Below are 16,742 nucleotides of genomic sequence, written 5' to 3' on the forward strand. Positions count from 1 at the left end.
GAGGGTCAATAAAGGATTGGACAAGATCCTGGAGGATATATGCATCCCTGGAGCCAAGTGGACTACCAGCACGACTGGCATCCCAGTTCAACTCAAAAGGGAAGATCTAAAACCAGTAGCCAGAGGCTGGCTGGATTTCATTGGGCGTTCCATATTGCCCACCAGCAACCGTTCTGAAGTTACCATCAAAAGAGCTGTCATGATTCACTGCATCATGCAGGGAAAAGAAGTGGAAGTCCATCAGCTGATCTCATGTGAGCTATATAAAATAGCAAACAGGAATTCTAAGGACGCCAGATTGGCTTATCCAAGCTTAATTTCTATGCTTTGCAAAGATGCTGGAGTAAAGATGGGAATAACTGAATATATCCTAATTGAAAAGCCCATTACTGGAATATCAATGGTCAGACAACAGCAACAAGATGATTCAACCAAGAGAAGAGCACCAGAAGCCCTCCCAGAACTGCCCCAATTCGAATACTGGGAACATCTTGAGGCTTCTATTTCCAGATTGCAAGAAGCTATGGATCAAATAAAGGAAGAACAGAATAATCAAAGTAGCATGATTTGCAAACTGCTCAAGGAACAGGAGGAGCAAGGGCGTGATCTAAGGGAGCTGAAGCGCCAAAAATTAATCCTTGAACAACACCCCACAGATTAGAGGAACATTTACTCCTCAAAACAACAGGTTGCTGAGTTCCAATTTTTCTGCTTTAACTTAGTGATAATGTTTTTATTTTAGAAAGTTCACCTTAGGAGATAGATAGTAGTAGTAGTAATTAGTATGTCTATTTTGATTTTATTTCCAATTAAGCTATAATTTATTTTTCTCATCATCATCAGGCATGAATAAAGTAGTAGATTTTTTTAGAATAAAGAAGTAATTTATATTTTCGAGTTCTTAATAATAAAAATTATAATTAATTATGTGTGGTGGCAATACTTTTTGTTCTCTGAATGAATGCTTGAACAGTGCATAAATTGTACTTTGAATTTGATGAATATTGGCTCCTGAAAGGATGAGGAACACGAAAAATATTATTGATGATCTGAAAAATCATGAAATTGATTCTTGAAGCAAGAAAAAGCAGTTAAAAAAAAAAAAAGCCATGAGCCCTAGGTAAGAGTAAAAAAGGATCCAAGGCTTTGAGCATCAATGGATAGGAGGGCCCAAGGAAATAAATCCAGGCCTAAGCGGCTAAATCAAGCTGTCCCTAACCATGTGCTTGTGGCATGCAGGTCCAAGTGAAAAGCTTGAGACTGAGTGGTTAAAGTCGTGATCCAAAGCAAAAGAGTGTGCTTAAGAACTCTGGACACCTCTAATTGGGGACTCTAGCAAAGCTGAGTCACAATCTGAAAAGGTTCACCCAATTATGTGTCTGTGGCATTTATGTATCCGGTGGTAATACTGGAAAACAAAATGCTTAGGGCCACGGCCAAGACTCATAAAATAACTGTGTTCAAGGATCAACATACTACACTAGGAGAGTCAATAATACTATCTGAATTCTGAGTTCCTAAGGATGCCAATCATTCTGAAATTTAAAAGATACATGGAGATGCCAAAACTATTCAGAAACAAAAAGCTACAAGCCCCGCTCATCTAATAAGAATATGAGCTTCATTTAAAACTCTAAAATATTATTACTTCTTAATTTCTGTTAGAACCTATTTTATTCATCTAGTTGCTTGAGGACACGCAATAGTTTAAGTTTGGTGTTGTGATGAGCGGATATTTCATACGCTTTTTGGGGGTAATTTCATGTAGATTCTAGTATGTTTTAATTAGTTTTTAATAGAATTTTATTAGTTTTTAAGCAAAAATCATATTTCTGGACTTTACTATGAGTGTGTGTATTTTTCTGTGATTTCAGGTATTTTCTGGCTGAAATTGAGGAAGCTGAGCAGAAATCTGACTTAGGCTGAAAAAGGACTGCTGATGCTGTTGGATCCTGACCTCCCTGCACTCGAAATGGATTTTCTGGAGCTACAGAAGTCCAATTGGCGCGCTCTTAACGGCGTTGGAAAGTAGACATCCAGAGCTTTCCAGCAATATATAATAGTCCATACTTTGCGCGAAGATAGACGACGTAACTTGGCGTTGAACGCCAAGTTCATGCTGCTGTCTGGAGTTAAACGCCAGAAAAACGTCATGATCCGGAGTTGAACGCCCAAAACACGTCATAACCTGGAGTTTAACGCCAAGAAAGGCCTCTACTCGTGGATAGCTTTAGTCTCAGCCCCAGCACACACCAAGTGGGACCCAGAAGTGGATTTCTGCACCAATTATCTTAGTTCACTCATTTCTGTAAACCTAGGTTACTTGTTTACTATTTAAACAACTTTTACAGACATTTCTTGTACCTCATGACATTTTCAGATCTGAATTACATACTTTTGACGGCATGAGTCTCTAAACTCCATTGTTGGGGGTGAGGAGCTCTGCAGCGTCTCGATGATTTAATACAATTCCTTTGTTTTCCATTCAAACACGCTTGTTCTTATCTAAGATGTTTATTCGCGCTTAATTATGAAGAAGGTGATGATCCGTGACACTCATCACCTTCCTCAATCCATGAACGTGTGCCTGACAACCACCTCCGTTCTACATCAGACTGAATGAATATCTCTTAGATTCCTTAATTAGAATCTTCGTGGTATAAGCCGGATTGATGGCAGCACTCATGAGAATCCGGAAAGTCTAAACCTTGTCTGTGGTATTCCGAGTAGGATTCCGGGATTGAGTGACTGTGACGTGCTTCAAACTCCTGAGGGCTGGGCGTTAGTGACAGACACAAAAGAATCAATGGATTCTATTCCGACCTGATTGAGAACCGACAGATGATTAGCCGTGCTGTGGCAGAGCATAGGAACGTTTTCACTGAGAGGATGGGAAGTAGCCATTGACGACGGTGACACCCTACATAGAGCTTGCCATGGAAGGAGCCTTGCGTGTATTGAAGGATTTCAAGGAAGAGTTGAAGTTCAAAGGACAAAGCATCTCCAAAACTCCAACATATTTCTCATTACTGCACAACAAGTAACACTGTTATTCTCTTTTATTTTTATAATCAAATCTAGTAATTTCACTTTTAATCCTATTGGCCTCCTGACTAAGATTAATAAAATAAACATTGATTGCTTCAAGCCAATAATCTCCGTGGGATCGACCCTTACTCACGTAGGGTATTACTTGGACGACCCAGTGCACTTGCTGGTTAGTTGTGCGAATCACAAATTCGTGCACCAGGGGGCAACTCTTTAGGATAAACTTTCAGCCAACACTCCCGAACCAGTTGGTTCAAGGTGCTAGGTGTTGAAACACCCCTAAGGACTTACTCGCTCAAGTCTCTCCCCCATACATACACACCACAGGCATCTGGTTCATTTATTTTTCTTTCTTGAGACCTTGGTGTCCAACACCTCTTTGGGTTACTAAATGCTCTGTAGTGAGGGTTACTCTTGATAGTGGACTTTCAGCTGATAATCCCGGGTTAGTTAACCCAAGTTACCAAGTGATAAGGCACTCCTAAGAGCTTATTCATCCAAGTAGATCCCTCACACAGGAGCACCACAGACACATGCCTTAAGATTAAAAACCATTGGTGCCTAGCCTTATTGCTTACTCTTTTTTTTTCTTTTTGTTTTTCACTTTCATTGTTCTTTTCCCTTCTCTTATTAGGATCTTGTTATATACTTAGTCTCATGTGTATATCCAAAGTAAAGTATTTAGGATAGATAGTTGTCATCCTAACCTTGTGGTTGAACCAACTTAGCTAACTTATGATTACCCCCAAGGATTCATGAATACACTACCATATTATGAACTCCACTCTGGTCTTTTAAATCACAACATTCTCTTCTTCATTTGATTATAAAGTGGACAAGCTTACAAATAAGAAAGGGATAGATGCATAGACACCTAAACTAGCATTCATGGACCTAAGCATGAAGAGCTAAAAGTGTAGAATTACAAAGGTTCAGACTGACACATGACTATTAATCAACAGTGCATTTGGATATCCAATCTCTTTATCACAATGAGTAGATGGAATTAACGTGTAATACAACCTTTGGAAGATAGTTTGCTATACCAATCCATTTGCCTTCTCATTTTCATCATCATGGTTTCTGATGCTTTATCTCCTTTGTTGCAAACGCACCATCTTCTCATGAGCTTTCTGCAAAGATATTGGACGTTGCTTGTTTTCCAAGCACTTGAAAATGGTCAGTTTGCATGCATGCTCATGATTTTTGAACTTATTTTGGTGTTTGGACACCAAACTTAGTTCCTTGCTCAGTATACTACATTGCATGCATGCAGAGAACCCCATATTTTGTTGATAACATTACTTAACTAGAGATTGATTACTTCCAAGTGTAGTGTGATTCTAAGTATCCTACTTTTGTGGAACACCAAACTTAGAATCGCATTTACACTTCTCAAATTGTTTTGGTGTGGAACACCAAACTTAGCTTCTTACTATGCAGGGGAAACATCTTGTCATTTTTATTGAAATTCAAATAAAACAGAAGTTACCTGAAGTTGGGTTGCCTCCCAACAAAGCGCTCTTTTACCGTCGCTAGCTCGACGCACCATCACTCACTTGAGATGATATTTCATTCTGGGGCTTTCCCCCATGTTGCCAAGATAATGTTTGAGTCTCTGTCCATTCACTGTAAAAGTCCTCTCTGATCTTTCATCCATGATTTCGATGTGCCTATATGGCGAGACTTCGTGACAATGAAGGGCCCGGACCATCTCAATTTGAGCTTTCTTGGGAACAGCCTCAATTTAGAATTATAGAGGAGTACTTGTTGCCCTTTTTCGAAATCCCTGGGTGCAAGATGCAGATCATGTCTTCTCTTTGCCTTTTCTTTATATATCTTAGCATTTTCATAAGCTTGTGACCTGAATTCCTCCATCTCTTGTAGCTGCAAGATCCTCTTTGCACCAGCAGCAATGCTGTCGAAGTTCAGTATCTTGATGGCCCAGAGAGCATTGTGTTCCAGTTCAAGTGGTAAATGGCAAGCCTTCCCATAAACCAGTTGATATGGGGACATTCCCAATGGTGTTTTAAATGCCGTCCTGTATGCCCAGAGAGCATCATCCAGCTTCTTCACCCAATCCTTTCTTGATGCACCCACGGTTTTTTCCAGAATCCTCTTAAGCTCTCTATTGGATATCTCAGTTTGTCCACTTGTTTGGGGATGGTAAGGTGTAGCTACTTTGTGTTTCACCCCATATCTGAGTAAAAGAGCCTCCAGTGGTCTGTTACAAAAATGGCTCCCTCCATCACTGATGAGGGCTCTTGGAACTCCGAACCGGCTGAAGATATTCCTCCTGAGGAAGTTCATCACCACTTTGTTGTCATTAGTTGGGGTTGCAATGGCTTCTACCCATTTTGACACATAATCCACGGCTACTAGGATGTACTTGTTTGCATATGAAGTTGGGAATGGTCCCATGAAATCTATTCCCCATACATCAAATACTTCCAGTTCCAAGATGAAGTTCTGTGGCATGGCATTTCTTTTGGGCAGGTTCCCAGATCGTTGGCATTCATTGCACCTTCTAACCAGTTCTTTGGCATCCTTGAGGGTGGGCCAAAAGAATCCACATTGCAACACCTTTGCTGCCGTTCTGTCGCCTCTAAAATGGCCTCCATAGCTTGAGCCATGGCAGTTCCATAGTACCTCTCGTCCCTCTTCTTCCGAAACACATCTTCTAAGGATTCCATCTGCACATTTCTTGAAGAGATATGGTTTGTCCCAGACGAAGTACTTAGCATCATTCATGAGCTTCTTCTTTTGATGCTTGTTGATCCCTAGAGGTAGTGCCCATGTTGCCTTGAGGTTGGCAATATCTGCAAACCATGGTGCCTTGTGAATTGTCATCAACTGCTCATCAGGAAAGAGCTCGTTCACACTTGTATCATGTGTTTCACCTTCCTCATAGGGAATCCTGGATAGGTGATCTGCCACTTTGTTTTCCACTCCCTTCTTGTCTCTGATTTCAATATCAAACTCCTGCAATAATAAGATCCACCTTATTAGTCTTGGTTTTGATTCTTGCATGGCAAATAAGTATTTAAGTGCTGTGTGATCTGTAAAGACAACTACTTTAACACCAATGAGGTATGATCTAAACTGGTCAAATGCAAAGACTATGGCTAGCAATTCCTTTTCAGTAGTGGTATAATTTCTTTGAGCATCATTGAGGACTTTGCTAGCATAGTATATTACATGGACTAAGTTGTTCTTCCTCTACCCTAACACTGCCCCTACTGCAAAATCAGATGCATCACAAATCAATTCAAAGGGTAGGTTTCAATCAGGTGGGGAGATGATAGGGGCAGAGAACAATCGTTCTTTCAAGTGCTCGAATGCCAACATGCAAGTTTCATCGAAGATGAATGGTGTATCTGATACAAGGAGATTACTCAAGGGCTTAGCTATTTTTGAAAAATCTTTAATAAATCTTTTGTAAAAGCCAGCATGCCCTAAAAAGCTTCTAATTGCCTTGACATCACTGGGTGGAGGAAGCTTTTCAATAAGTTCTACTTTAGCTCTGTCCACTTCGATTCCTTGATTAGAAATCTTATGGCCAAGAACTATTCCTCCTGTCACCGTAAAGTGACATTTCTCCCAATTCAAGACCAAATTGGTCTCTTGGCATCTTTTCAATACCAATGCTAGGTGATTCAAGCAACTAGTAAAAGAATCTCCGAATACTGAGAAATCATCCATAAACACTTCAATGAATTTCTCTATCATATCTGAGAAGATTGAAAGCATGCAGCGTTGGAAAGTTGCAGGTGCATTACATAGCCCAAATGGCATGCGCCGGTAGGCAAACACTCCATATGGGCAAGTAAATGAAGTTTTTTCTTGGTCTCTAGGATCAACCACTATTTGGTTATATCCTGAGTAACCATCAAGAAAACAGTAATAAGCATGTCCTGCGAGTCTTTCCAACATCTGATCCATAAATGGGAGAGGAAAATGATCCTTTCGTGTAGCTTCATTGAGTTTTTGATAATCTATGCACATCCGCCATCCTGTGACGGTCCTTGTAGGTATCAGTTCATTCTTCTCATTGGGAACCACAGTGATTCCTCCCTTCTTAGGCACAACATGTACTGGGCTGACCCACGGGCTGTCTGAAATTGGGTATATTACTCCTCCTTGCCAAAGCTTCATAACCTCTTTCTGCACTACTTCCTTCATGATCGGATTCAGCCTTCTTTGAGACTGAATGGAGGGTTTAGCATCTTCTTCCAGCAGTATTTTATGCATGCATATAGCTGAACTTATTCCCTTTAAGTCAGCAAGGGTCCATCCAATGGCATCCTTATGCTCCTGCAGCACTTTGAGCAATTCATCCTCTTGATCTTGGCTGAGGCACGAGTTTATGATCACTGGGTAGTTTTCATTTTCTCCTAAGTATGCATATTTGAGATTTGGTGGCAATGCTTTGAGTTCCAATTTGGGTGCCTCTGACCTTTCACTCTCTTCCTTTGGTGCATCGTGAACATGACTCTCTGCTGTTGCAACATCCTCATTTGACATGTATTTCTCCTCTATTAACCTCTCGAGCTCTTCATGTTCTTCTTCTTCAAAGCACTCCTGCACTTCTTCTTCGAGTGCATCTAATCTCATACATTCTTCCAGTTGTTCAGGTGGGTAACTTATGGCCTTGAACACATTAAATGTCATCTTTTCATGATGTAATCTCAAGGTAAGATCACCTTTTTGGACATCAATAATAGCCCCAGCAGTGGCCAAAAATGGCCTTCCCAAAATAATGGAGGTTTTGGCCTCCTCCTGCATGTCCAATACTACAAAATCTGCCGGGAATATGAACTCTCCTACTTTTACCAACAAATCCTCTACTATGCCATGAGGGAACTTGAACGATCGGTCTGCCAGTTGTAATGCCATTTTGGTAGGTTTTGCTTCCTCGATCTTCATCTTCCTTATCATTGCTACTGACATCAGATTGATGCTGGCCCCTAAGTCACAAAGGACCTTCTCTACTGTGATTTCCCCTATTATACAAGGGATCTAAAAGCTGCCAGGATCCTTCATTTTCTGAGGTAGTTTGTGCTGAATGATAGCACTACATTCTTCGGTTAATATCACAGTCTCATTATTCTTCCAACTTCTTTTCTTAGTCATCAGTTCCTTCAAGAACTTGGCATAATGTGGCATTTGTTCTATTGCTTCAGCAAAGGGGATGTTGATTTGTAGTTTCTTGAAGATTTCCAAGAATCTTAGGAATTGGTTGTCATCTTCCTTTTTCTTCAACTGCTGAGGATATGGAGCTCCTGAGAAGTTGAGTTTTGACATCCTCTTTTCCTTTTGTAGACTTGAAATTGGAGCTTGTACTCCGCTTTGCTTTTCTTCCTCTTCATTTGAGCTTTCTTCTTGTAGTTTTTCGGAAATCTCCTTAAGTTTCTTCCCACTTCTTAATGTTATGGCTTGACATTCCTCTTCCTTGCTCGAACTGTTGTTATTGCCAATGTTGCGGTTAGAAAGCTGCTTGAATAGGTAACTAATTTATGTCTCCAGCTTCTTGATGGCAGCAGTTTGATTCTGCATGTTTGACTGCACCTCTTATTTGAACACCTTGTTGTCTTGGACGTCTTGGCATATTCTTTCAATCAAGGTTTCAAGCTTAGAGAATCTTTCGTCAATTGATGAGTGATCGAGGGCAGAGGTGCTGTTTTGATGTTGATATGCCCTTTGGGATAATTGTTGGTGAGCTGCATTGTTGTTGGGGTTGTAACGCCTCTGTTCTTGACTTTGATCTTGCTGATTTCCCCACCCAAAGTTTGGGTGATTTCTCCATCCAGGGTTGTATGTTTTGGAGTATGGATCATGGCTTTGTCTAGGTGAATTCCCAATGTAGTTGGCTTGCTCAAGATCTCCCTCTCCCCCTTCAGCAACTCCTTCTTGGGCTGTTGATGAAGTGGTGATGGCTGCCACTTGATTCCTCTCCATCTTCTTGGTGAGGTCAGCTAACTGCTTGGCAATGAGCTTGTTCTGAGCCAGCAGAGCATCTACATTGTTGAGCTCTATCACTCCTCTAGTGTTCCCTCTTTCGGATGCATAGAAGTAGTCATTCTCAGCTACAGTCTCAATGACATCTATGGCCTCTTCAATGGTCTTCTTCTTGTTCAATGAGCCTCCAGAGGAATGATCTATAGCCTTCTTTGATTCATATGACAAGGCTTCATAGAAGATGTGCAGTTGCACCCATTCATTGAACATGTCTGATTGGCATCTCCTTGTTAAGTCTTTGAACCTCTCCCATGCTTCATATAGAGTCTCACCATCTTGTTGTCTGAAAGTTTGAACCTCAGCTCTCAGCCGGTTGATTCATTGAGGAGGGTAAAATCTGGCCAAGAATTTGTTCACCACATCCTCCCAGGTTGTCAAACTCTCTTTGGGGAAAGCCTCCAGCCACTTGGCTGCCTTATCCTTGAGTGAGAATGGGAATAGAAGTAGTCTATAAGTGTCAGGGTGAACACCATTGGACTTCACTGTGTCACATATTCTCAGGAAGGTGGTTAGATGTTGATTGGGGTCTTCTTGGACACCTCCTCCGAACGAACAGTTGTTCTGGACAAGGGTGATGAGTTGTGGTTTCAGTTCAAAGTTGTTGGCTTGGATTGTGGGTTTTTGGATGCTACTTCCGCAATTGCCTGGGTTTGGGTTGATGTAAGAGCTTAACACTCTTCTATCTTCCCCAGCATGATTCGCTCTACCTCCTCCCCCACGGTTATGAGCCTCTTCTTCATGTTGGTTCTCCATGTTGCCTTCCATGTTTTCAAAATGTTCCTCAAAGTATTCCTCCTCCTCTTCAGTACCAATCGCACGTTTCCCTCTTACTTCCCTCCTTAATCTAAGGAAGGTCCTCTCAGGTTCAGAATCAAAGAAAGTTGAAGCCCCGCTTCTTCTCCCTGTCATACATCCAACAAGTACAAGAAAGGAACAATGTGTGCAGAAAGTATTGCTGACAGAATTACTGTTAGTTATGAGTGATGCAATATATCAAACAGTTAGTGGGTTAGCAAAAATAAATGGCAAATAACAAAGAAAAAGAGAGTAGAGAGGGAAGGGGTGAAGTTAGCTGAGACACAAGGTGAATTAACCAAACAGAAAACTAAATAAACAAAACAAAATTGCTCAATCTAGTGATCTTCTAATTTAATAATTGTTGATGCACAATCAATCCCCGGCAACGGCGCCATAAACTTGATGCATGTTGGAAATTGTCTCTCAACAAATTCCATTCGGCAAGTGTACCGAATGTGTCGTCAAGTAAAAACTCACAATAGAGTGAGGTCGAATCCCACAAGGATTGATTGATCAAGCAACTTTAATTAGAAGAATGTTCTAGTTGAACGAATTCAGAATATGGGTTGAGATTTGCAGAAAATAAAATGCTGGAATGTAAATAACAGAAAAGTAAATGCTAGAATTTAAAATGGCTGAAAGTAAATGACAGAAGTAAATTGCAGAATTGTAAATGGGAGTGGGGGAAATTGCTCATAAAAGTAAATGCAGAAATTAAAGAGAGTTCATTGGGCATTAGGAGATGTTGCAATTCTCCGGATCAAGTTCATTTTCATCTCTTCCTCAATCAATGCACTCGTTGATCTCCTTGGCAATCTTAATTGATTAAATTACAATTTCTTGCAAATCAATCTCTCAAATCGTGATTAATAGCCAATTCCTTGGTCAATTGCTCATGAGAAGAGATGAAGTGTGGTCACTGATTATACCACATGCATTTCCCAAATCAGGTATTGAGAGGATTATAGTCACATATCCATCCAAACCCAATTTGGTCCAGCATGAGAAAGCATTTCTAGCTTGATCTCTTCATTCCTCTTTCAAGGCTCAGAATAGATCCAAGTTTGAATAGCTTCTTTTCCAAGATAACTACCCAATGGGATGAAGATCGAAAGCTTTCAAGTAAAATCAAGAGAAAAGATAGAAGAAGAGTAATGAAGACTAGTATTGATCCATCAAATTACAACAGAGCTCCCTAACCCAATGAAAGGGGTTTAGTTGTTCATAGCTCTAGAAATTGAAAACAAAGATGGAAAATACATAATGAAACTAGAAGTTGCAGAGAAAGTAAAAATACAGAGAGTAGTTTTATTCCTCTTTTCCAGCCCCTTTTTACAATTCAAAGCTACCCCTATATATACTACTCTTCTCAGCTTCTAGTGTGATTCTTCAAGTCTTGGGCCTTTGGATCTTGAGTTTGAAGTAGTTTCTTTTCTTCATTTGGGCTTGGCTTTACTTGCAGAGAGAAAGTGCGCAGTGGGCATAGACTTTAGTTCAGGGCGTTAGGGGTGCTAACCCGAGTGAAAATATATGTTCGATAACGTTAGTGACACTTAACATTGTCACTAACGTTCCAATACACCCCTTTGCTTCACGCTGAATCCCACGTTAACTAGGTTAACGTGGCTTCCTAACGTGGCTTTGCTATCCTTCGAGAATGTTAGTGACACTCAACATTGTCACTAACGTTCCAATGTGCCCCTAGGTCTCACGTTATAGTCCACATTAACTAGGTTAACGTGGCTTCTAACGTTGCCATTCTCAGCCATCCCAACGTTAGTGACAATGTTGAGTGTCACTAACGTTGGCTCATTCTTCAATTCTCATCGTTAGCTTTCACGTTAACTAAGTTAACGTGGAAGTTAACGTGGCTCTTGGGGGTTATGTGGTTGCTTCAACGTTAGTGACAATGTTGAATGTCACTAACATTGTCCACAACTCTTCACTTCTCATCGTTAGCTTCCACGTTAATCAAGTTAACGTGGGAGTTAACGTGGTGCTTTATATCATAGGCCAACGTTAGTGACAATGTTAGATGTCACTAACGTTGGCTTTTCTCCCCCTCCTTATCGTTAGAGGCCACATTAACTTAACTTCTAACGTGGCCTATTTATGAGCAATTGCCAATGTTAGTGACAATATTGGGTGTCATTAACGTTGGCTCAACTTCTCTTCTCCACATTAGAGTTCACGTTAACTTAGTTAACGTGATTCTTTAACGTGGTCGTTGATGGCTTTTGAGAGTGTTTAATTGGCAATTTACTTTTCTCTTTATCCTTGCAAGCTAGCTCCCCTTTCCGTGCTTCCTTTGGTCCTGAAATCAAGCAATAGAGTGCATCAAAGCTCTAGTCCAAGTCATGAGTAATGCAACCTAATATTTATCACTAAACTCATGCAAAATTCTCATGAAATTATGTAATAAGCACCATGTATGCTTGAATCAAGTCATAAGTGAATATTTGCCCAAAACCATCTTATTTCCTAAGTAAATGCATGAAACTACCCTAAAAACAGTAAAGGAAAGGTCAGTGAAACTGGCCAAAATGCCCTGGCATCACAACACCAAACTTAAAGCTTGCTTGTCCCTAAGCAAGTACTGGAACAAGAGAATGATGAATGGAATATCCAGAGAAATGAGTCATTCTTATGGAAGTCATATTACTGATTTTATGGTGGTTTCATGTATAGCAACTTAGGTTCATTCCAGAACTGGTTTTCAGACCTTTATCATATCCTAAAACACTCACTTTGTTTCTATCCCATGAGACTCTTTATCATTGAACCTTTTATTGTTATTTCAAGGGTTGTTTATGTTATTTAGGCTAAGTGCTCTGTAAGAGGGCAACTCTTTAGGATAAACTTTCAGCCAACACTCCCAAACCAGTTGGTTCAAGGTGCTAGGTGTTGAAACACCCCTAAGGACTTACTCACTCAAGTCTCTCCCCCATACATACACACCACAGGCATCTGGTTCATTTATTTTTCTTTCTTGAGACCTTGGTGTCCAGCACCTCTTTGGGTTACTAAATGCTCTGTAGTGAGGGTTACTCTTGATAGTGGACTTTCAGCTGATAATCCCGGGTTAGTTAACCCAAGTTACCAAGTGATAAGGCACTCCTAAGAGCTTATTCATCCAAGTAGATCCCTCACACAGGAGCACCACAGACACATGCCTTAAGATTAAAAACCATTGGTGCCTAGCCTTATTGCTTACTCTTTTTTTTTTCTTTTTGTTTTTCACTTTCATTGTTCTTTTCCCTTCTCTTATTAGGATCTTGTTATATACTTAGTCTCATGTGTATATCCAAAGTAAAGTATTTAGGATAGATAGTTGTCATCCTAACCTTGTGGTTGAACCAACTTAGCTAACTTATGATTACCCCCAAGGATTCATGAATACACTACCATATTATGAACTCCACTCTGGTCTTTTAAATCACAACATTCTCTTCTTCATTTGATTATAAAGTGGACAAGCTTACAAATAAGTAAGGGATAGATGCATAGACACTTAAACTAGCATTCATGGACCTAAGCATGAAGAGCTAAAAGTGTAGAATTACAAAGGTTCAGACTGACACATGACTATTAATCAACACTGCATTTGGATATCCAATCTCTTTATCACAATGAGTAGATAGAATTAACGTGTAATACAACCTTTGGAAGATGGTTTGCTATACCAATCCATTTGCCTTCTCATTTCATCATCATGGTTTCTGATGCTTTATCTCCTTTGTTGCAAACGCACCATCTTCTCATGAGCTTTCTGCAAAGATATTGGACGTTGCTTGTTTTCGAAGCACTTGAGAAATGGTCAGTTTGCATGCATGCTCATGATTTTTGAACTTATTTTGGTGTTTGGACACCAAACGTAGTTCCTTGCTCAGTATACTACATTGCATGCATGCAGAGAACCCCATATTTTGTTGATAACATTACTTAACTAGAGATTGACTACTTCCAAGTGATTCCCCTGGTTGGTTGTAGCTAGCAATGAGTTCCGAGGGTGTAGTGTGATTCTAAGTATCCTACTTTTGTGGAACACCAAACTTAGAATCGCATTTACACTTCTCAAATTATTTTGGCGTGGAACACCAAACTTAGCTTCTTACTATGCAGGGGAAACATCTTGTCATTTTTATTGAAATTCAAATAAAACAGAAGTTACCTGAAGTTGGGTTGCCTCCCAACAAAGCGCTCTTTTACCGTCGTTAGCTCGACGCACCATCACTCACTTGAGATGATATTTCATTCTGGGGCTTTCCCCCATGTTGCCAAGATAATGTTTGAGTCTCTGTCCATTCACTGTAAAAGTCGTCTCTGATCTTTCATCCATGATTTCGATGTGCCCATATGGCGAGACTTTCGTGACAATGAAGGGCCCGGACCATCTCGATTTGAGCTTTCCTGGGAACAGCCTCAATTTAGAATTGTAGAGGAGTACTTGTTGCCCTTTTTCGAAATCCCTGGGTGCAAGATGCAGATCATGTCTTCTCTTTGCCTTCTCTTTATATATCTTATCATTTTCATAAGCTTGTGACCTGAATTCCTCCATCTCTTGTAGCTGCAAGATCCTCTTTGCACCAGCAGCAATGTTGTCGAAGTTCAGTATCTTGATGGCCCAGAGAGCTTTGTGTTCCAGTTCTAGTGGTAAATGGCAAGCCTTCCCATAAACCAGTTGATATGGGGACATTCCCAATGGTGTTTTAAATGCCGTCCTGTATGCCCAGAGAGCATCATCCAGCTTCTTTGCCCAATCCTTTCTTGATGCACCCACGGTTTTTTCCAGAATCCTCTTAAGCTCTCTATTGGATATCTCAGTTTGTCCACTTGTTTGGGGATGGTAAGGTGTAGCTACTTTGTGTTTCACCCCATATCTGAGTAAAAGAGCCTCCAGTGGTCTGTTACAAAAATGGCTCCCTCCATCACTGATGAGGGCTCTTGGAACTCCGAACCGGCTGAAGATATTCCTCCTGAGGAAGTTCATCACCACTTTGTTGTCATTAGTTGGGGTTGCAATGGCTTCTACCCATTTTGACACATAATCCACGGCTACTAGGATGTACTTATTTGCATATGAAGTTGGGAATGGTCCCATGAAATCTATTCCCCATACATCAAATACTTCCAGTTCCAAGATGAAGTTCTGTGGCATGGCATTTCTTTTGGGCAGATTCCCAGATCGTTGGCATTCATTGCACCTTCTAACCAGTTCTTTGGCATCCTTGAAGAGGGTGGGCCAAGAGAATCCACATTGCAACACCTTTGCTGCCGTTCTGTCGCCTCTAAAATGGCCTCCATAGCTTGAGCTATGGCAGTTCCATAGTACCTCTTGTCCCTCTTCTTCCGACACACATCTTCTGAAACTCTCTATGAATACTTGGAATGCTTCAATAATCTTCTAGAAGCATGTCCCCACCATATGATTGACAAGATAGTGTTGCTTGGCTACTTTACACAGGCCATGAAATCTTAAGATAGGACCACATTGGAAGGTGCTAGCAATGGGTCTATGAAAAAGTACAAGACTACGGAAGAAGCATGGCAATTGATCAGCGACTTAGCCGAATCTACTAGGAATCACAGGCAGAAACAAAGTCGGTCAAGAGCTGTTGTAGAGGTATCCACTAGCAAAGAGACTGCTGCTATAGCTCAGAGCTTATGTGAAATGACTAACTTGCTGAAGCAGATGCAACTAAATCAACAACAACCACAGCAAATTCAGCCTTCTCCATCACAGCACAACCAGCAGTTGGTTCCACAAAGAGTATGTGGAATCTGTGCAGATTACAGTCACTACACTGATGAGTGTCTGCAACTTCAACCGGAGGACCACACCGTGGCAGCCACTCATAACTTCTATGACCGCCCCAATCAAGGGTACAATCAAGGTGGCAGTTATAACCATGGATGGCAGGATAACTCTAACCAAGGCTGTAGAGATAATTCTAACCAGGGTTGGAGGGACAATCATAACAGAGGAGGCAGAGACAACAATGGAAATCAGAGGTGGAATAACAATAACAACTTCAGGCAACATAATCAGAATCACGCCTACAGAGCACCTCATTTAAGACTGCCTCAAGCATCTCAGCAGACCTCTCAGATCACTTATCCCTCTTCATCTCCTAATGATGAGTTACTAAAATCTATTGATCGGAGACAACAGGCCATGGAAAATAACTTTACTGCTACTCTGAATGGTCTGACTTCTACTTTGCAAGCCCTTGTTTCATAGATTGGATCAATGAACAACTCCAACAACCAGTCCTCAAGCTCTGGTAGACTCCCCTCTCAACCATTACCCAATCCAAAGGGTGGCATTAATGCCATCACCCTAAGGTCTGGAACCACATTGCAAGAGAGGAATCAGGAAGAGCCAAACCCACCTGAACACGCCTCAGCTGAAGAGGTAGTAGAATTAGAAGATATTAAGGAAGAAAAGGGTATACAGGACATGGCTGGGGAAGAAGATGCTAGATCACAGGAAGAAGCACCAAAGGGCACAGACACTATGGAAAACACCAGTCCTATTCCATTTCCACAACTTGCAAGGAAGCCCAGAAAGCAGTTGGAACCTGATCCCAAAATGGTAGAAATATTCAAAAAGGTTGAGGTAACTGTTTCCCTTTTTTATGTTATTCAATAGGTACCTAAATACGTAAAGTTTCTAAAGGATTTATGCATACATAAAGACAAGATTAATGAATTAGAAACTATTCCCTTAGGTAGTTCTATATCTGCTTTAATGGGAAATATACCTGAAAAATGTAGTGACCCAGGTCCATGCATGGTTAACTATACCATTGGAGGTGTGATATTTTCTGACTGCATGTGTGATTTAGGAGCATGTGTTAGTATAATGCCTTTATCTG

The 16,742-nt window shown here is 40.7% G+C and overlaps 1 protein-coding gene and 1 pseudogene across 1 annotated transcript; one reads left to right on the forward strand and one right to left on the reverse strand.

Annotated features, from left to right (window-relative positions):
- Positions 1-8,067: 8,067 nt before the first annotated feature.
- On the reverse strand, positions 8,068-9,831 carry LOC130934103 (uncharacterized). Its single transcript, XM_057863692.1, has 3 exons — positions 9,621-9,831; positions 8,632-9,134; positions 8,068-8,541 (listed from the first exon to the last, which is right to left on the reverse strand). Exons 1-3 carry the CDS (start codon positions 9,829-9,831, stop codon positions 8,068-8,070), a joined length of 1,188 nt encoding a protein of 395 aa, XP_057719675.1.
- On the forward strand, positions 9,277-9,377 carry LOC130937502 (small nucleolar RNA R71; annotated as a pseudogene).
- Positions 9,832-16,742: the final 6,911 nt, after the last annotated feature.

The sequence above is a fragment of the Arachis stenosperma genome, chromosome 6 (assembly GCF_014773155.1).
Source record: "Arachis stenosperma cultivar V10309 chromosome 6, arast.V10309.gnm1.PFL2, whole genome shotgun sequence".
Lineage (NCBI taxonomy): Eukaryota > Viridiplantae > Streptophyta > Magnoliopsida > Fabales > Fabaceae > Arachis > Arachis stenosperma.

Excerpts from the sequence above, each read along its gene's own strand:
- LOC130934103 (XM_057863692.1), bottom strand. The coding sequence starts at position 9,831 with ATGGAAGGCAACATGGAGAACCAACATGAAGAAGAGGCTCATAACCGT. Across the intron at positions 9,135-9,620 it reads CACCCTTGTCCAGAACAACT|CTGAGAATGACTACTTCTAT; the intron begins GTTCGTTCGGAG and ends TTGAGACTGTAG. Across the intron at positions 8,542-8,631 it reads AAGACGTCCAAGACAACAAG|CTTTCTAACCGCAACATTGG; the intron begins GTGTTCAAATAA and ends CTATTCAAGCAG.